At 42.0% G+C, this 21,758-nt stretch overlaps 1 protein-coding gene across 1 annotated transcript in view; it reads left to right on the forward strand.

Moving 5' to 3' along the window:
• brinp3a.1 (bone morphogenetic protein/retinoic acid inducible neural-specific 3a, tandem duplicate 1) overlaps window positions 1-21,758 on the forward strand; it is a 171,328-nt gene that overhangs the window by 43,848 nt on the left and 105,722 nt on the right. The window contains exon 3 of the mRNA XM_039735649.1: window positions 16,312-16,502. Within this exon, the coding sequence (XP_039591583.1) occupies window positions 16,312-16,502 (191 nt within the window). The remainder of the gene's footprint in view (window positions 1-16,311; window positions 16,503-21,758) is intronic.

The raw sequence follows: 21,758 nt of genomic DNA on the forward strand, positions 1-21,758 counted from the left end.
TACGATTTCATTAAACATCGTGTGACCCCGCCCCCCACCACCCGTATGAACCAACCAGGACTCACATTTTTCTTTCAAATGCTTTTTGCTTACGTGTGATTGGATAGGTTTATAATTGTGAGGATCGAAGTGAGGCTCAAGTGTGTACTGCATTACTTGAAGGATTACCTTCAATAGTAGACATAACTTTTTCAGAGAGATACTTTCATGTTCCACGAGACAAGACTTTGTGCCAAGAGATTTAACCACGCCCGGGGCCGGAAATAAAAGACAAAGAGTAGGTGACAAAATAGAACGTCTTAAAGAATTCAAAAACATTGGCACGATACACATGCAGAGCAGATTAGAGATAATGAAAGTACTAACATTCAAAAGTCTCAAAAAATTATAGTAAAGATTGCATTAGTGCAAACAAAGGGAAATTATTATGCTGTGAAATAATGGAACAGCAAAAACAGATCGAATATATTGTTTGGATTTAAGCTTTAAGTTGGAGACTTGTAGATTGTCTAATTCACGTTGCCATCCCAACGAAGAGGTGTATCCACGAGAATTAAAAGATTTGTTGTTTGGTGAAAGTGAAATCCACATACGCGAACGGCAGAGGCGTGAAGTAGCTTGCACATAGCGCAGGTCGGGGTACTGGGCGAACGAAGCGAGCAGGGGGCAAAGCCCCCTAGTTGTCTTTACAAAGATCTCTAAGTGTCTTCACCTTTCGTGTTTTCCATAGGCTAAATACTGAATAGATATGAGAAGGTGGAAAAAAGGGATTAACATATACAGAAGCAACCAATAAAAACCACTCCATCTTGAATTTTGCATTGGTTTCATATTTTAAGTAACTGGTGGATGACTGGACCATTGATAAATTGACAATAGCATTGATTATAGCAAGCCAGGCCAGTGAAAATTTGCACATTTTTGCCAATTCCCAAGATTTTATTGTACGTCCTTTTGCTGCCTAGTAGTAAAATTGAACGCTAGGATCCTACCTTAGGATCAAGTTAGGTAGGATCATGCTATGTTCTGTGTTAGAGTTTTGTAGAGTCACCTCTTGGATGTGTGGAAACTTTAAATTCCAGATGAATGATGTTATGATTGAGACTAATTTTTGTACAGAATAATGTGATATATATTGAGCTATTCTGGAATATCCCTAAGATGATCTTCTTCTTCTTCATCTTCATTTCCCCATTGTATGTGTGGTCAACCTGCTTCTCCATACAGCTGATTCCTGCACCTTCTCCTCCCAGCAAGACCTTTTTCCTTCAGATCTTCTTTTATTTTATCCATACACCACTTTGGCTCCTTCACTTTCTCTTTCATTCCCTTCACTTTTTTGCCCACATATTCATTGTCTCCCCTCATCACATGTTCATACCACTTCCACCTACTTTCTTGTCCTTTCTTAGATTTCTCTCCCAATTTTGTTGTACCTCTGATTGCCTCGCTTCTTATTCTGTCCTTTTTGCAACTCCACACATCCATCTCAACATTCTCATTTCCGCCTAACATCTAACTTCTTCTCTTGTGCTCCTTTTCCTGTCCATGTCTCAACTCCATACATCAGTGCTGGTCTTACCACAAACCTGACCTTTAACCTTCACCTTCATTCTCTTAATCACACAATCCTCTTGATACCTTCTTCCAATTGTTCCATCCACACTGCTGTCTGTGGGTTATTGCTGCATCTAGTTTTCCATCTCGGGTTGCTACTGATCTTAGATATTTAAACGTATCTAATACTGTTGACAGCTCTCCCAGTGGGCTAACCTCTGAAGAGTTTAATTTTGATAGTATTAGTTATCTCTATTACGGTGAGATGGACAGAGAACCATCCGTTAACATCTTGCTTGGTTTTTCCATAGTACTTCCAAATCTGTATTGAAAAAGATCTTTATGTTTACTTGTGAATGGTTATCCCCAAATGTTAAAACTGTTTTGAAATTATGAACGAATAGGTAACTATTATGGTATGATGTGCTACAGAATGAACTGGGAAAGCCACACATTTATTGAAATTTGAATCCATCAGACTTTTGAAATCCCCCTAACACATTTAAGACTAATAGTAGAGATCATTTTTGGCAGTACTATATCATCTTTGTATAATATTTTCTGTTCAAGTCCTTTTCTCATAATCCCCTGGTCATGCTTCATTTTTTAAATATATAACATAACATATAAAAACATGACAGTCTCACATCGGCTTATTCCATCTGAGAATCTTTGGGGCCCAAAAGTACAGCCCTGGATGGGGTGCCACTGTATTGCATCCACCTTTCATTTTTAATTTGAAAATATCATTGGGAAAAATCCAGCTCATTCACATTTTATATCAGTTTAAGGTATACACAAGGACGCAAAATACGAATGGAGCACTAATGTTTCATTTGCTCTTTTGCTCTGTGGCAAAGGCGCTACATAAGCATCGAACTAACACAGACTGACAGCTGAGGCATGTATAAAGATAATCAAAAAAGTTTTTATTTTTTCTTCAGCCATTTGGCACGTCTTCCCCGTGTCCCACAGGCCCTACGCAGTCCCAAAAATACCCCCAAAGAATGCCACTACAACACACAAAAGCATAAAGCAAAACACCACCACAAAACACTCTTCTTTTTCCTTCACTCCTCCAAGGCAGCTTTGTCGTTGTTGTCCTCATCCTCCTCTTTTTCCTCCTTCTTCTTCTTCTTCTTCTTCTTCTTCTTCTTCTTCTTCTTCTTCTTCTTCTTCTTCTTCTTCTTCTCCTCCTCCTCCTCCTCCTCCTCCTGATTCTGGCACCTTGAGTAGTGGCTGCAGGCTCCTTTTATAGCCCTCCCAGAAGTGTTCCAAGTGGTAATTAGCCTAATTAGGCTGCACTTCTGGGTGTGGCTGTCATCCAGCCCACATGGGCTCGTTAAGCCATTGCATCTTTTCCGGGTGGTGGCCACGGAGCCCAACAGGTCTGTGCCCTGTGTTACACGCCTGTGGCCCCAATGTATCCCAGGAAGGCTGCCACCATGCATTCCGGGGGACGTAGTGTGCATCCTATGACTGGTCCCCCGGATCCCGTGTCAAAGAGGCCATCTGCCACAGCTCCTTTTCAAAACTTGCTTTGCCTGTTTTATGCATGGAGAGGAATTACAACTATGAGGGGAGTTCAGTTATAAACAGGAATTTTCATATTATGTTCTTATAAAGAGTGCAAGATAGACATGACTCGTTGGACAAACGCATGCATGTTTGAACTTGTCATTAGTAGTGCTAGCTGCTCTTTCCTCCTTTCCTGTCAGTTGTAATCAACATGTCGGAACAGGAGGTACACAGTGGTGTTCCATAGCAAATTATTGTTCATCCATCCATCCATTATCCAACCCGCTATATCCTAACTACAAGGTCACGGGGGTCTGCTGGAACCAATCCCAGCCAACACCTGGCCCAAGGCAGGAAACAAACCCTGGGCAAGACACCAGCCCACCTCAGGGCATGCACACACACCAAGCACACACTAGGGATAATTTACGATCGCCAATACACCTAACCTGCATGTCTTTGGACTGTGGGAGGAAACCGGAGCACCCGGAGGAAACCCACGCAGACACGGGGAGAACATGCAAACTCCATGCAGGGAGGACCCATCCAGGAAGCGAACCAACTTTTGGCAAATTAAGGAGTCATTCCATCTCAGATTTATTCGAGACTTACAAATCAGTTTGGGGATAATTGTCTCTCTCTCTCTCTCATTCTAGAGTGTGTGATTGGTCTTCAGTCTACTTAAGGAATTTTTAGGAGGGAAGAAATTTAAGTCAAATGAGGAGGTTATAGACGTTGTGCAAGAATGGGTCAACATGCAGTCAAAAGACTTGTACTCTTCTGGGATTAAGAAGCTTCCTGTGCACTGGAACAAGTGGATTGCAGTGGCAGGAGACTACTTAGAAAAATAGTGTGCAAGTTATTTCATAATACTCAATAAATAAAGTGTAGTTCACATATATATTCCTGTTTATATTTGAATGCCCCCTCATGCTACAAACTGTATAATTATTGACCAGTTTTTTAAAACCTTTTGAATAATTTGAACAGTCACCTTATTTATGCTTTTCAGCCATTTGCTGATGTCTCTGGAAGCCATAATTTACTAGTATCTACGGTACGGTGTTGTTGTTGACAGAGATTCTAACATGTGTGACCAGTTAGGTACCAAAACTGAACCGATGCCCCAGAAAAGAATTTCTTTCAAATTCCATTCTGCTACAGTAACACTTTACAACGTATTCAGTTAACTTTTATAACTGATGATATTGGAAAGTAATTTCTCCTACATTTTGTCTCCGGTTTTACATTCAGCAGTTTCTGTAGATCTTCCTTTCTTAAAAAAACTAATTATGTTTTATGCAGTGTCAGTGGTCTTAAGCTACAGCTCTTCCATTCATTTATTTGTTTTATTCTTGAAATAATAACACTCTCTTTTGAGAAACTTTAAGCGATTGTTCATGACCATATGAATGTTTTGTTAGACTTTTGCTCTGTTCCTTTTTATAAAGTTGAACAGCTGGTGGATGTTATTGCATTTATTTATTCCCTGCTTAATACATTTCCCTTTAAGTACAAAGTTCTATCTATCTATCTATTGTGAACTTTGCCCGGACACAGACAGGCGGACATGTTGTCTTAAAACCACCACACGTTTATTAAACACAATATTTACAATATTGGTCACTCAGACCCAATTCAATGGTCACTCAGACCCAGTTCAAAAGTGCACAATACCCCAAATAACACAGTCCTGGCCACAATGCCTTGTCTTCGGGCCGCCTTCACAGCTCCTCTTGCCTCGTCCTCCTTCCACCCGACTCTAGCCTCGAATAAATGGAGAGGCCCTTTATAGAGGACCCGGATGAGCCCCAGGTGTTCCCGGCAATCTTCTGTTGGCCACGCCCCAGTGTGGCGGAAGTGCCGGCTGTCCTCCCGGCTGCTCTCCGGGCGCCGTCATAAATCTTCCCCAGCACTTCCTGGTGTGGCGGAAGTGCTGGGGTAACAGGTCCCCAAGGCACTGGGGTGCCTCCTGGCGGTGACCACGGGCCCCTACAGGTAAAGGCTTCCATGCCCTTGACCCGTGGCCCCCAAAGCAACCCGGAAGGCAAACCCCACGTTATCCAGGCAGGGCTCTGACCCTCTTCCGGTCCCTCCTGGCGTCCCGGCCGGGTCATGGCCCCTGGCATCCCTGACAGTGCCCCACAGCCAGCGAAGACCACTCGTGGGTAAGAGCGACCCGTCCCGCGAGGGCAGCAGAGCCCCGAAACGGGTCCCACTCGAGGATAGTCGGGGTCCGGCCCCGCACTCCTAGCAGGGACAGGGGCGGAGACACAATCTGAGCACCAACCCATGGTGCATCCCTGCGCCTCGCACAGGTTGTGCTCCCCCCTTTTACCGGCACCCCGGGGCCTCCTCGGTCGGCACCCCCTCCGAGACCTCTACGCCCCTTTGTTCCGAGCCACTGGTTCCCCGTAGGCTCCTCCAGCTGTGAGCGCACCTGCGCACCGGCAGAGATCATTCTGCAGACGGCCCGACATCAGAGGGCTGTTCCGCCGAAGGGGTTCCTTCAGCTCGCCCGGGGTCCGTCCCTACAAAAGAGAATACAGGGGCAGAACCGCTGCCAAAGCACCCAGCTCGTGCCACGCACGGGCAGCGTTCCCCCCTCCAACCGGCACCCCGGCACTTGCCTGATCGGCACCCTCTCCGCGGCTTCCGTGTCCCTCTCGATGATGGAGCCGTCGGCACCGCCTGCTCTCTCTCCGCCGGCCTCAAAGATTCCCTCTGCTCCCCCAGAGGGCAGCCAGCCGTACGCGTGCACCCAGCAACGCGTCTCGCCATATTGGAGGAAGCGGCACCCAGCCACTTAATCCTCCCTTCACTCTTGGACGCCTTGACGGTATGCGACTCTGTATTAACCAACACGAGCCCCTTTCCCATCTGCGTCCCTATAGTGCGGCGCAAGACCGCAGCCGACTCGGGGCGGAGGGCGCTAGGACCCGGGGCACTTAGCAGCCCGTGTCCAGTCAGCGTCCTCTCGGACTCCCCCCTCGCCGCGCATACAGCCCGCGGCGCTGTACCTCCTGTCGGAGGGCTGCTTACTCGGAACTGATCGTTATCATCACAGCCTTTTTCAACAGACCCTCCCGTATGCTGTACGGAGTCGGCTGTACTCACCGTCTCTGCTGTACCTCTCCGGCTGGAGATTCCAGCGTCGCGCCGTCCCGTTGTTGATCGAAACGTTCTCAGCGCCGCGAGCGCCTTCCTCTCCAGTTCCAGCACCTCAGCCCGGAGGGCACATAGCATCTGTAACACACGCTGCTCTGCGGGCTGAAGGGACGCCTCCAGCTCCGCCAAAGCAGCCGGCAAAGACAGGAAGTTAACCGACGCGAGCCTACCTGTCTTTCAGCCTCCAACGCCGCCACTTCCTGTGGGCCTTCTCCTCCGCCCAATCGGTCTCCCCTGCCCGTGATGGACATTCCTTGGTCCCGCCTCTCTGCAGTCATCGGCGGGCACACAAGACACACCGTCCAATCGCGTGCCTGTCAGGGGAGGGACTTCTGGTCGCGCCATCTTGGCTCCCCTTCTGCGGTGTCGACGGGCCTGCCGGCAGCCTTGCTGTTGCCAGCACCTCTCGAGCTGCAGCGTCTCCTCCTCCGCAGTCCTCGCGGCTGCCGTTGTGCTGCCGGAGCCCGCAGACCAGCATCGCCTGCCACTGGCGTGGATCCGGGAAGTCCCTGTCTGCAATAAAGAAAACATGCCCGGCCCCCATGGGCCGGCTGCCGCTAGGCAGGGAACTCACCTCCCCGGACTCGTCAAACCGAGGACACCTCCTCGGCGTGGCCTTTCTTGACGCCATGCCGTCCCGGGCGCCTCCAGCAATGGCGCGCTCGTTGGAGACCGCTGCACTCGTTGTAGGCACGCCGCCCTCCCGCATCAGGGAATAACGGCCCTCCTGCGGACCCCTGGCGGTCCGTGGGGTTCTTTACCCCGCGGGGCTGTGTGCACGCAGCCCCCGCGGTACGTGGTGGGGTCCCCTGCTGCGCCGGGCTGTCCACAACAAATTTGTGATATACAGGTCCCCGCCTTGAAACAGGCGGAGCATCCTGCCGGCTACGCCAGATGTGAACTTTGCCCGGACACAGACAGGCGGACATGTTGTCTTAAAACCACCACACGTTTATTAAACACAATATTTACAATATTGGTCACTCAGACCCAATTCAATGGTCACTCAGACCCAGTTCAAAAGTGCACAATACCCCAAATAACACAGTCCTGGCCACAATGCCTTGTCTTCGGGCCGCCTTCACAGCTCCTCTTGCCTCGTCCTCCTTCCACCCGACTCTAGCCTCGAATAAATGGAGACGGCCCCTTTTATAGAGGACCCGGATGAGCCCCAGGTGTTCCCGGCAATCTTCTGTTGGCAGTGTGGCGGAAGTGCCGGCTGTCCTCCCGGCTGCTCTCCGGGCGCCGTCATAAATCTTCCCCCCAGCACTTCCTGGTGTGGCGGAAGTGCTGGGGTAACAGGTCCCCAAGGCACTGGGGTGCCTCCTGGCGGTGACCACGGGCCCCTACAGGTAAAGGCTTCCATGCCCTTGACCCGTGGCCCCCAAAGCAACCCGGAAGGCAAACCCCACGTTATCCAGGCAGGGCTCTGACCCTCTTCCGGTCCCTCCTGGCGTCCCGGCCGGGTCATGGCCCCTGGCATCCCTGACACTATCTATCTATCTATCTATCTATCTATCTATCTATCTATCTATCTATCTATCTATCTATCTATCTATCTACAGTTCAGGATTGTGGGGGGCTGTGGCCTGTACTACAGTATCTGGTAGAAATGGAAGGGTGCATAGCAGAGCCAGCAACTACTTCATTGCTCTGAAATATTTTAAGACCTTGCAGAAAGTTATTGTTGTATAACATAGGACATGGAAAATCAAATCTTTATACTTTATCTGCTTCCTTGCATTAGCTGGTCTGAAGGCACTTTGTCTAGATAAAGCTATACTGTGATGGATTACACATCATTAGTCCAGAGGCTTTTAACTGGAAAAGGAGTGAGAGCAGCTAAATGGGGCAAGCAGAAAATGTGACTATATCATTAAGTATGAAGGAGAAGGAAGACATATAGCTGTAACTGTTTTCAGAGAGGCAGCATGGTGGCACAGTGGTTAGTGCTGATACCATTAAGTATTAACTCTAGAACTAAGCAATGTCTGTGCAGACTTTATAAATCGTTTGTATATCCATTTTATTTCTTCCCCTGATACTTTGGTTTCCTTCAAAAAACCACAAAAATGCAGGACAGGCTGATTGGTGCCTCTAATTTGGGTCAGTCTGAGTGAGCATTGAGAGAGTGAGGTTCTTAGTTTGAGCCTAGTGGTGCCAGGATCAGCTTTGGCTGCCCACGACTCTGAAATTTAGATGTCAAATGAGATGTATGGATAGATTTAGTTGGATGGAAGTGATTAAATCACCTTATATGGTTAAACAGAATAGAATCACACTAAATGTTACAAAATGCACCATATAATACTAGATAGATAGATAGATAGATAGATAGATAGATAGATAGATAGATAGATAGATAGATAGTGTGGACTATGGCCGGCAGCTTATCCTGGCCAATACCCCCAAGCCGCCACGGAGCTCTCCCTGCGATGTGGAGATGCCCCGAATTCCGGCAGGGCATCATGGACTATGGAGTTCTAATATACAGCCCTGCTGGATAATGTTGGGGCCGCCCGGGGACGCTGCAGGTAGACACAGAGACATTTATTATCCATATAGCCCGGAAGTACGTCCCAGTCACATGGATGGAAGAAATAAAGTGCTTCCGGGCTGATGTAGAAAAGGAGTTTTCACCTGACCCAGAAGTGCTGGATAATCACATAAACTGAGGGGTCAGAGGCACTTCCGGGTCAAGGAATATAAGAGACTGTGGGAGATCCCATACGCACGAGCTGAGTCGGGTGGCAGGGTGACAACCCGTCTGGGAGTGGAAGATTGTTTATTGTATTGATTATTGGTATAGTTTATGAGTATTGTGGAGTGTAGGGTGCTTTATACACATTATTATTGTCTGAAAATAAATTATTGGACTTTTACCTGGTGTCTGGCGTCTGGTCTGAGGGTTTAACGGGACGACAGTGCCCCCTATCTGTCTCGATAGATAGATAGATAGATAGATAGATAGATAGATAGATAGATAGATAGATAGATAGATAGATAGATAGATATGACACTGCATGATAGATAATAAAAGCACTATATAATATTAAATAGATTGATAGACAATGTGTTTATTTTACATTTTAAAGGCTCCCCTCACTTCACTAATCAACTAGGCACAGGCATATATTCAAGCATTATGAACGTCACATATGTCAGGAATTAAATTAGGCATTGAAGTAGAACAAAATCCTCAGAAATATACCTTGTTAACCTCACATTCTGTTCCTATTGATTGCGCATTACAATCATCCTCTTCTTCTTTCGGCTGCTCCTGTTAGGAGTTGCCACAGTGGATCATCTTGACTTGAACCAACCCTCTAATGTCCTAATTTCTAATCCTGTCCATCCTCTTCACACCCAATACAAATCTTAGCATCTTTAACTCTGCCACCTCCAGCTCTGATTGTGTATTACAATGAATGCATCAAATGAATTAATAAGAAATTACATCCAGCGGAAATCAACTTTTCACTCGAGTAAATGAGTATCAAATAAACTTTTTTTTATGAGTCCTATGTCACTTTTTGTAACTGAGTGCTTTGTATTGGGTTTGCATGTTTGTACCAAATATAATAAAGGACTAGAGAGTGTATCGTTCGTCTTGGTTTGGTAATGTTAGGTGCGTCGTATCTCCTACAGTAGACTCGTTGTCTTCCATGTTGTAGTTCCTGTCTATGTCACTGTTAAAGGACACAGATTGCTGCTAAAGATTGAAGATGCAGTGATATGACCTTTTTCCTGACAATCCGTAATGTCACACTCATTAGTCACAACTGCAGCATTTACAGCTTTTACAAATTATAATTTAGCTGCAAATGTCAGGTACAGTTTTTGACAAAATGGCGTCTTTTCTGCCTTTAATTTTTCCTTACAATATAGCAGTGATCTTTTACATTAGAAGACTTTTTTGTCAAATCAAACTAAGAAACAACTGCTCTGCTTGTGCCCTACCTACATTTATATCTAATTATTTATTTATTTTATGGCTTTTTATTTAGGTGTAATTGGATTGGTTTATATTCGTAAGGATCAAAGTGGGTTAGATATACATGATGGATAGGGGGTTGCTGTGAGTGCCTGTACTGTCAGTGAAAACCTGGACAATTCCTGATGTTAGGCTTTTTTTTCTGCCACTTTTGCTAAGGCCTATGGGTGTGCAGTGAAATCACCTTAATGGTAGACACAGCCATATGTGTGTGCATGGGTGCTCATGTGTGTGTATGTGTATTGTCACATTTGAGTTGTACAAATAAAACTAAAATGCACCTCCAATATGTACAATTAAAAGAATTCAAAGGCATCCTACAGTAGAGTTGGGCCGCAAGGTCCTTGATGGCATCGGAAGAGAGTAGCACCTCAGACTAAACGGTGATAGGACTGAAAAACAAATCACTTATAAAAGTTTTTATTACCATGAGATATGTCACTTATGCATGAAGGCAGTTAATCCTGCATTTGCTTGACTACTATCTATGTGAAAGTGTGTTTTCACTCGAACTGAACCAGCTCTAGGAAGTGCTGCATTTACGCATACACACGTTAGCAGACACACGCATACTGTAAATACATATACATTCTGTCTTCATATATATTCATATAATTCCTTCTTCACATGTATTCATATACATTCCATCTTCACATATATTCTTATACATTCCATTTTCACATATATACATATAATTCCTTCTCATATATATTAATATACATTCCATCTTCACATATATACATATATATTCCGTCTTCACTTAAGTCTTCAATCTGCCTCAAGAATGATTAGCGAAGGTAGTAGGGAATGAGAACGGCTCCCATACACATGCGCCGCACGGCCGCCTTGCTGCACGCTGCCAAGAGTTGATTCCACAATAAAATAAAATAAAAATAAAAAGAGTAATAAAAATCATCACCCCAAAAGCGGACAGTAGATGTCACGCAGTATATGTGTACCAAATTTCAAGTCAATAGGTAAAACGGTTTGGGACCTACAGGTGATTTAAAATCCCGGACAGACAAACGAACAGCCACGGTAGCATATTATATAAGAAGATACATTCCATCCTCACATATATTCATATAATTCCTTCTTCACATATATACATATACATTCAGTCTTCACATATATACATACACATTCCGTCTTCAAATATATACATATACATTCTGTCTTCACATATGTACATATACAGTACATTCCATCTTCACATATATACATATACATTCCGTCTTAAAACTTTTATCAGTCTGTTTAGGCCAGGGTCTGTTCCTTTTGGTGCTCAGACTTGAATGCCCATTCCTGTTCTTGTCTTGTCTTTATTTGGATACTATGAGATTGCATGAGTATCTAAATAATATTTTACTGCTCACTAAGCAGATGTTGTAGGCAAGTCCTACATTTCTTCTCTTGCTGAGCTTTAAGCATTTAATAATAACATCAATTAGGTGCTTGTCTTGTTATCTTATTTGGTAGATATTAGCGGTGGAATTTTTGGCATCAAAATCTTGGTGGGGCCATAACAGAATTTTCCTGGACATGTGCAGACTTCTATACCATAAACATTAATTTACCTAACTAATAATATCTATCTATCATGTACTAATGAATAGCAAAATATACAAGTTCATACACCTTTAATGTCACTATAAAAAGAAACATCAGTCAACAGGATGCTGGTGCATCTCGATTGGCATGAAGTCGTAGCAAGGAGACAGAAGTTCATGTCCCAGGTGTTTTCTGTGCCGAGTCTGCATGTTCTTCCTTTGTCTATGTGGGTGTCCTGCAGACGCTCTGACTTCCTTCCACAATACAAAGACATGCAGGTTAGGTGGGTTGATGATAATAATTTGACACTAGTGTGTGTGTGTGTGTGTGCCATGCAATGGACTGTTGCCTTGTCCAGGGGTTTGCTTCTGCCTTGTGATTGCTGGATAGCAGCTCTGCCCTGGATATGTGGGTAAGGTAGATTAATGGATAGATGAAAAACTACTATATGTGTAGATAACAAAGAAAATGTATAACACACCCTTTATTTACTTTAGAAAGTGTGCTGTTAGTTGTAGTAGTGTAGTAGTAGTACTGTCATGTCTATAGAGTACACTGAAATGTACAATTGTGTAATCAGAATATAAGTTCAATGTCACTGCGCTCTGTACAAAAATTATTTTATAAATCCACTCACATGTACAGGCCAGATTTAGCACAGAGGAGCTCAGCATTTAGAACTGCTAAGCAAGCATTAGAAGAGAGAAAGGGACAACTACAAAAATGGGCATTGTACTTTTTCTGTGTGCATGAACTTGTATCCACTCTTTGCCTTGTTTGGAATGGCATGATTTACCTAAGTAGGGGTCTGCACATGGAGAAAGGGTATAAAGCCTTGGAACATTGCCCAACACACCTTGAAGCTGATGGACGGATGGAAAATTACGTCATCCAATCTTGAAAATCCTTTCAGCGCAGTAAAGAAAATGGCAGACTCTCACATGGGCTTGTCATTGGCTTCCTTTTCTGTTATGCTGCGTAAATCATCATTAAAGAAAGCTATGTTATTTTCTCTTATGTGATTTCTTACCGCCGTATCACTATGGGAGGGATATCGCTTCGTTATAATATATCTATTCAGGTTCAGATTACTTAAAACACCTCAGCTGCAAAAGAACTTATTCCAACCAGGGAGCTATCGCCGTCCTGCTGGAAATAAATTGTAGATGCAATAAATATGAATTGCCATTCATTCTTCAGCTGCCTCCTGATGGAAATTTTAAGAACAATATGGTCTGCTACTTTATATTTGTTTGAAATGTTCATGCTAGCCAGAATATATCTTGAAAAAAATCTTTTAAGTTGTCCTTGTGTGGCTGTGTGAGTGTGTGAGTCCTGTAAATGACTGGTAAACCTGAATCCCATATTGTGTCTACTGCAGTGTTACCAGGATAGACTGTCTCTGTTACAGAAAATACTTAATAAATCAAAAAATCCTGAGTCATCTCTATAAATTGTGTGATCTGTAGGGCTCTCCATAGCAAGTCCGATTACTCTTAAGAGAACAGCTCCTGATATCACTTAGGCTCATTTACATATGGTAGCTGGTAAACATTTCAAACCCACCAATGGGCATTCAGATAAAAGGTCCATTCTAGTAATACCCCTCTGCCATTAATTAGCATCCAAAGGTCCCAGAATAGTTAATCATTAAAAGTCTTGTCTAAACATTTGGTTGACATAATACAACTTCTTATACGGAAACTGTTATCACAGAATAAAGCACAAAGTTAAATGTTATATATGATCTCATTTCTTAATATAAAGTGTGATGGTACACATGAAGTCAGGATGTTCTAACTTAACTTACAGGTAGTTTCAAGCAACCTTTTTTTCCCCTTACAACTCCCCATGACACAAAGTTGAATATTTTTTAGATAAATTATACAAATGTAATTCTGTGTACAAGGGCCTGTGATAGGTGTCAGCCTGAACATTTTACTTGAGACAAGTCCTCTAATTTCCAGGGACCCAGAACTGGAGAAACGTTTAATAAAAATAATGGTTTATTTAAAAACAATGAATGAAAAATGGCTAGTTATAGAAAGAGAGAGGTTAGGAGCACACACAATCCTGTACCCACCATGACAAACCAACCGAGGATCTCAGATTAGTCCCCAAGTGTAGCCATGCAATGGGTGACACCTCAGCACCACACTAATTCAGATGGCATGGGACCAATGTGAGGTTTTTGTATGGTGGCTGGAGTGCCATTTCTGACACCAACCCTCAAGTTTTCCCTGCAGGTTGGAGGGCCTTCAAATTAACATCATACCCAGGACTGAGCAATTGCAGGTTAAGGGCCTTGCTCAACGGCCAATGAAGTACAGTTACTTTTGGAGTTTACGAGATTGGAACCAGCAACCTTCCGATTGCCAGTGCAAATCCTTAGCCTCACAGCCACCAGTCTGTAGAAAAGGACTTTATAAATTTATTTTATATTCAGATAGTGGAACCAGAGTGGTGATGGTGTGAGGATCCTTATGATGTTATTAGTGGTGTCCGGCAGGGGTCAATGCTGGCATTGCTGCTATTTTAAATATATATAAATGATTTGGATAGGAATATAAATAACAAGCTGCTTAAATTTGTTGATGATATCATGTTAGGTGGACGGGCAGGTAATCTTAAGGCCATTGATTGATTACAGAGGGGCTTGGACAGCAAACAGGCTTGGGCAGATTTGTGGCAGAGGAACTTTAATGTCAGTAAATGTAAAATATTACACATAGGAAGTAAAAATGTGAGGTTTGAATACACAATGGGAGGTCTGAAAATGGAAAATGCACCTTATGAGAAAGATTTAGGAGTCTTAGTGGGCTCATCACTATCAACTGCCAGACAGTTTTCAGAAGCCATTAAGACGGCTAACAGAATGTCAGGTTATATAGCACCTTGACGTGTGGAGTACAAGTCACAGGAGGTTCTGTTCAAACTTTATAACACACTGGTGAGGCCTCATCTGGAGTACTGGGTGCAGTTTTGGTCTCCAGGTGACAAAAAGGACAAAGCAGCGCTAGAAAAGGTCCAGAGAAGAGCGACTAGGCTGATTCCAGGTCTATAGGGGTTGAATTATGAGGAAAGATTAAAAGAGTTGAGCCTTTACAGATTAAGCAAAAAGAGATTAAGAGTCGACATTATTGTAGTGTTTAAAATTATGAAGGGAATTAGTACATTGCATCAAGATTGTGATTTTAAAAAGAGTTCATCAAGAACACAGAGACACAGTTGGAAACTTGTTAAGGGTAAATTTCACACAAACATTAAGACATTTTTCTTTTCCCACAGACCCCTGGAGTAAGTAACTGAAGTGTGGTAGACAGTTGAACTTTAGGGATTTTCAAAAGTAAACTTAACAGGATAGGACTGGCAAGCTTGGTTGGGTGAATGCCTGTTCTCGTCTAGACTATCTGAATGCTCTGATGTTCTAATGTTTGAAATGTAACTCTTAAATAAATTAAGACTGCGCAGCATTATAACTTAATTTTTTTGCTGATTTATTTATATTTTGTGGGCGGCACAGTGGCGCAGTGGGTAGCACTGCTGCCTCACAGTTAGGAGACCCAGGTTCGCGTCCTGGATCCTCCGAGTACTCCGGTTTCCTCCCACAGTCCAAAGACATGCAGGTTAGGTGCGTTGACAATTCTAAATTGTCCCGTGTGTGTGCCCTGCGATTGGTTGGCACCCTGCCCAGGAATTGTTTCCTGCCTTGCACACTGGGATTGGCTCCGGCAGACCCCCCGTGACCCTGTAGTTTGGATATAGCAGGATGGATGGATGGATTTATATGTTGCAGGTTTTTTACATCAACCTGTAGACCTAATAAAGTTATACTGTCTTCGTTTTCAAAAAGAGCAAAATACAGGAAGTAGCACATTAAGTAGCTCTATGGAGGAATTGTGTCGCTAATTGGTATGGCAGTCCAGATTAGAAAAGGTTTGCACTTCATAGAGTGTTTACAATTCAAACATTACTTATCAAGGACTTTGTTTGTGTTTCACATTAGCATAATTATTCATCTTTTTCTAATGCCTGATAAACCGTATCTTAGCATTCATTTGTTATAAATATTGTTGTATGACCAATACAATTATAGTGAAATTAGATAAATGGATGGTGTTTATTTATATGAATCCAGCATAGCCCACTTAAATTTGAATAAGCCATGCTTTCCTTTTTAAGGCTCTAATGGAGGTAAAGATGAAATGTATAAATCAAACACCATATTATCCAACACTAACTTAAAACTGCTCCATTTTCATTTTTTAAGATTTTGTTTTTAGTGTATGGAATAACATTGCTGCTGTTATCAGAATGGTGTTAATTAACTCCTGTTCCTAGTGCCAGAATTACAATACTTTGCCAAATTAATTATTTGCAATGCATAGATAGATAGACTGAACATTAATAATGTTTAAATCCTATAGAGCTCATACATGTCAACCGAAAGTGCTTAAATTAGAGCACAGGTTTTATTATATTCAGTGCACTATATGACATGAGACTTTGTTTTCATTTCTTAGAGAGTTTGGACGCTGGAAGGTCAACAATCTTGCATTAGAAAGGAAAGACTACAACGGTTTTGCTTTGCCCCTTGATCCAGAGTTTATGAAGAATATTCGAGCACTGGGACGCAGACCAAGCCTTAAAAAGATCACCGAAAACATCATCAAGAAATATGGAACTCATTTTCTGCAGTCATCAACATTAGGAGGTACCAGCTTTGTTTTGTAATTAAAGAGAGCGATAGGTCGAGTGTATAAAGGTATGATGGCGCACTGGTTAGCACTTCTGTTTCTCTGCTCCAGGTCCAGAGTTAATTGTGGACACTGTTTACATGGAATTTATATATTCTCTCAGTGTTCTTGTGAATTTTTGTTTGCTGATGTACTATGTTGAATTAATTTTGACATGAAAGAATGGATCTATAAGTACAAAAGTGTCCCCGCATACGTTTATTCCTGCCTTATGTCTGATGCTGCTGCGATTAACTCAGATCACCAGAGCACTATATTAGACTAAGCACATCTGGAAAATAATATGTTGGATAAATACTTCAATGAATGTAGAATGTTATTTTATGACATCTGTCAAAATGTTTCATTTCATGCACAGACTGTTTCATCTATCACTGTGATTGCCTTTATGTTCTATTCGGTTTTAGTTGAATGGAGAATGGTGATCACTGTTGGCTTCCAGCACAAGTGTTCTTTTCTGCATTCAAATCCCAGACTGGCCAGTATCTACGTTAGTTTGTGTGTTCCCTTTATGCTTGTGTGGGATTTTGCCTTATTGTTCTGGATTACCTACTCGTGTACAAACATAATGATATGACCAGTGTTGTGCAAGTTCACACCTCACAAGAACTAGTTCAAAGTTCAGTTCACACAGATTAAAATTAATACATTCACGTTCATAGTTCATAGTTTTCAACTTGTTCATTTTCAGTTTATTTTTTAAGGAGTGAGAATAAATGACCCATGAGTTTACTTTTTTTAAAAATTTTGCATGCCTTATATTAGACTGTTACAGTGTTCTTGAATAAAATAGAATAATTATGAAGACTTTTTTTATTTAAATACACTTCATTGAGTTATACCCAGCAACAAACACGTATAACGATATATGCAAATGTCCTCCCGGTCAAAAAAGAAATTAAATAGATGCAAGTATACACTCTATTTCCAACTGTGTGACACAAATGGTGGCTGTGGAACCAGTGTGTAGGTGAACTTACCTGTTATGCTGCTGGTCAAAATTCCCGCCACATATTGCATGTCCAATGGGGAAAAATATAAAGTGGCCTCGCGAAGTACAATGTTTTCCTAAAAGCGAAAGCGGAGCTTCACCGTGTGCTTGTGTCAGCAGTGGTGCAGCTTAAGCACAAGCAGGCAGACACAGACAGTGCATATTTGATATGACATTATTTTTTCCTAATGCCAACAAATCGCAAAACATTTGTACGAAATAATTGTTCGTAAAAATCCACTATTTCTTGCTTATCCAAATATTGTATTCAGATTTGGCTCCACCCCTACATTACAGAGTAAGGCAAAACGATTAATCTGGACTTAAACCAGATCCAGAATGTCCCTTTAAACTGAAAATCTCACATTCAAGTTTTTAACTTGCAAATACGTTACGTTAAGTTCACCATTCTTAGAAAAATTAGCTTGTTCAGTGAACACGCTTTTTTGAATTAGTTCATGCACAACACTGGGTATGACCCAATATTAGTGAATATAAGTACTTGGGTAAATGAATGTAACCTGTAATGAATAACACCCACTGTTTTTTTGCCTTGTTCCCAGTCCTACAATGATAGGCATTTTTGCCCATGCCATGTAGAACTGGATAAAACAAGTTTGAAGATACATGGTGTAATAATGAGAAAAGAATAAGAGTTGGGGCACCATAGTGTTTCCCTATATAATTGAAAAATAACAACAGCAATAAGTTTTCAGTCTTTTCACACAGTAGTCTTCGACTGACTCCAAGATGATAATGAAGCCGTTTTTTAGTCTGGAGGACAGGAAGAAGTGGGTTCAGGTGATTGAGGAGCAGAAGTGACGTCATTAGGGATGTGTTTGACAATCAGTGCTTCTGTAGAGGGAGAATGAGAAAAGGCATTAGGCAACGTGATGTGATCTTAGAAGAATTATGTGGATAGGACTGGCAAACATTTTTGGGATGAATGGCCTGTTCTCGTCTAGATTGTTCTAAGGTTCTTAAATTAAGGTTGATACATTTGATAGCTTTAACCTTAGTTTCCGATTTTTGCAAGGAGTTGTGACTATGAAGCCTATTGTTGTGTTGGCACTTACAATTGTGGGGATGAAAAGGATACATCAGAAATAGCTTGTCCTCCCCCTAAAAAGATTGTTCTTATGTTCTAATGTTCTAACAGTGCCAACTCCTGGCTGGGAGTGTAATTACATCTGTATGAGTCTTGAAGTTGTCTACCAAGTGCACATGTGTGACAATTGATAGATGGATGTATAAATCAGTCAGTAAACATTAGAATTCTTTCTTACATTAAAGTGATGAAAACTTAATTTCTCTACATTAGGACTATTGATTAAGCTCATCTTAGACTTAATAATACTCAAAAAAATACACGATTTAATGCAGTTCATGCCACAGTCCAAAACCTTTTGTATTTTGTAAGTGATGGCATAATGGTTAAGGCTTTGGACTTTAAAAGTTTGGTGATTCAAGTCCCACTACTGACACTTTTTGAGCATGAGCAAGTAACTTCAACTCCTTGTGCTCTAATTAAAAAAAAAGAGAGAAAAAAAAAACAGAAATATAAACAATTGTATCTCAAATGTTGAAAATCAGCCAAATATAATATTTTACAATATAACAATACACATGTTATAAATGTAAATTTTGCTTTAAGAGCTTTCTATAATGCGTCTGTTAGGCTTTTACTGCTATGCAACAAAAACAAAGCCTTTGTTTTACAAATTTCAATAAGAGGTCAAGAAAACACATGTATATTATTTAATTTCAATTAAAAATTAACAAAACTTCCAAAAGGTCAGTCAAGATACAAGCTTCTGAAAATAAATCAGTCTAAATTTCTGTTTACTTTTGTTCTAGAAAAACTGGTTAAACCGCATATGGCTGTGTACAAAAGAAGAATATTTTAACCCATGTAACACAGATAACATGCAAAACGCATGGCAGACTCTTGGCTTACTTTATGAAGTGTATTATTAGATATGACAATTGCAAATTACTTTTTATTCTTTAGCTGGGTTCTGGTGACCATTAAAAGAATGCACATCCATTTGCTACTACATTTCAAGTGGACCTTGGCGCCTTCTGTCTTACTAAGAGCCAAAAAGCTTTTGTTAAGATCTGGATACATATCAGTATGTGTCTAATACTACAGGAAGCAAGATGTTTGTTACATATTTTGAAATTCTTCTGTGCTACTACTACTGATTTCAAGAGGCTTGATAGATCAGCCAGTTCTATGGATGGAAGAAAATATACAAATCTGAGTTGTCAGGTAAAAAACCAAAGGCCACCATGGTTTTGTGTGGGATTGTTGCTTCAAGATGCAGAATTAAACTGTGGCAATGAGAATTATAGAAGTTACAGTATCTAAGGCTAGAATAGCCATTATGAAATGTAGCAGACATAAGTATTCAGAATCCACTTGTGCTTAATGTCTCTAAAACTATGTGTGCCCCATCTCTGCAGCAATTTGCTGGTAACATTTATTAATGTACACCGTTCTGTGTAACAGGCTTACACAAGTCTCTTATTGGCTAACCAGATGAGTTTATTGAGGTAACACCTGAATTGTGTGATGACACAGTAAAAATAATATGTACGCTTACTGAGTTAAAAACATGACAGAACCTTTGTGCTGTCTTTATTATTTCCACCAAAGATTTCTGTCATTAGATTATTTGTATTTGAAAACAAGCAGTTATTTTTCATCTTTTGTTTTAACTCATTAAAAATAGCCGATTGGTGTCCCTCTGACAGAGAATGACTTGAATTAATAAACTCATAAATAAAATGCACCATTGCTACTCACTTTTATTATACAGTACAGTAATCCCTCCTCGATCGCGGGGGTTGCGTTCCAGAACCCCCCCGCGATAGGTGAAAATCCGCGAAGTAGAAACCATATGTTTGTATGGTTATTTTTATATATTTTAAGCCCTTATAAACTCTCCCACCCTGTTAACATTATTAGAGCCCTCTAGACATGAAATAACACCCTTTAGTCAAAAGTTTAAACTGTGCTCCATGACAAGACAAAGATGACAGTTCTTTCTCACAATTAAAAGAATGCAAACATATCTTATCTTCAAAAGAGCGTCAGGAGCAGAGAATGTCAGAGAGAGCGCTCGCTAAGAAAAGCAAACAATCAAAAAATCAATACGTGCTTTTAAGTATACAGAAGCACCACGATAAAGCGGCATTTTGTAGAGGAGCATCTGTGTCCTCTGTGCAAACAGCCCCTCTGCTCACACCACCTCCGTCAGGCAGAGAGAGTGAGAAAGAGCGGGAAGCATATCTTATATCATTGAGGAGTTTTAGTTAATATGTGATACATGCTCGGATTGGGTAGCTTCTAAGCCATCCGCCAATAGCGTCCCTTGTATGAAATCAACTGGGCAATCAAACTGAGGAAGCATGTAACCTAAATTAAAGAACCATTGTCCGCAGAAAGCGGCGAACCAGCGAAAAATCCATGATATATATTTAGATGTGCTTACATTTAAAATCTGCGATAGAGTGAAGCCGCGAAAGTCGAAGCGCGATATAGCGAGGGATTACTGTATATGCAAAGTAGGGCAGGATCAGACACATAACTTACACTGCTCTAGGTTCAAGACCAACTGAAATACACGGTGGTAGGGATGCTGGTTGCTATGGGTGCTGTAGTGTTGAGGAAGGGTAATGATTACCCAGGGTCCACTGGGTGGGGAGCTCTCGAAAGCCTGGAATGAAAAGGATGTGTGACAGACATGGATCGAGAGGAAGGGGCCAACAGGAACAGCTTATGTGTAGGGCTCAGAGTTCTGTGCTACATCCCTGCTGGTCGTGTGAATGTTATAAAAGTTCCCAGGAAAAGCAGTACTTGGAATGCTGTCTGGGGACTCCTTCCCATCAAAGGGATGGCAGAAAAGGTGTACTTGGTCTTGTAATTGGGCTTCTGTTCCTTGTGCATTAAAACAGGTTCTAACAGGTTGTCTGGTCTATTATGGCCATTGGCCCAGAGGGCTTAAATGGATATTATGAGCTAACAGTGGGAGCTCCACAGATAGGGATGTTTTGGTAGAATCAAGCCAAGTCCAGAGTGACACCAATGTCTGGGGTACTCAAATGGACTTTCACTTCACAAGCCAAAAAAGCTTAGAGTAGAGGCAAGGAGAAGGTAGTCCCAGAAGAGATATGGAACGGAGAAGGAATACTGTTCTTCTGTTGGGTAAAGTGTGAA

This window comes from Polypterus senegalus, chromosome 14 (assembly GCF_016835505.1).
Source record: "Polypterus senegalus isolate Bchr_013 chromosome 14, ASM1683550v1, whole genome shotgun sequence".
In the NCBI taxonomy this organism is placed as follows: domain Eukaryota; kingdom Metazoa; phylum Chordata; class Cladistia; order Polypteriformes; family Polypteridae; genus Polypterus; species Polypterus senegalus.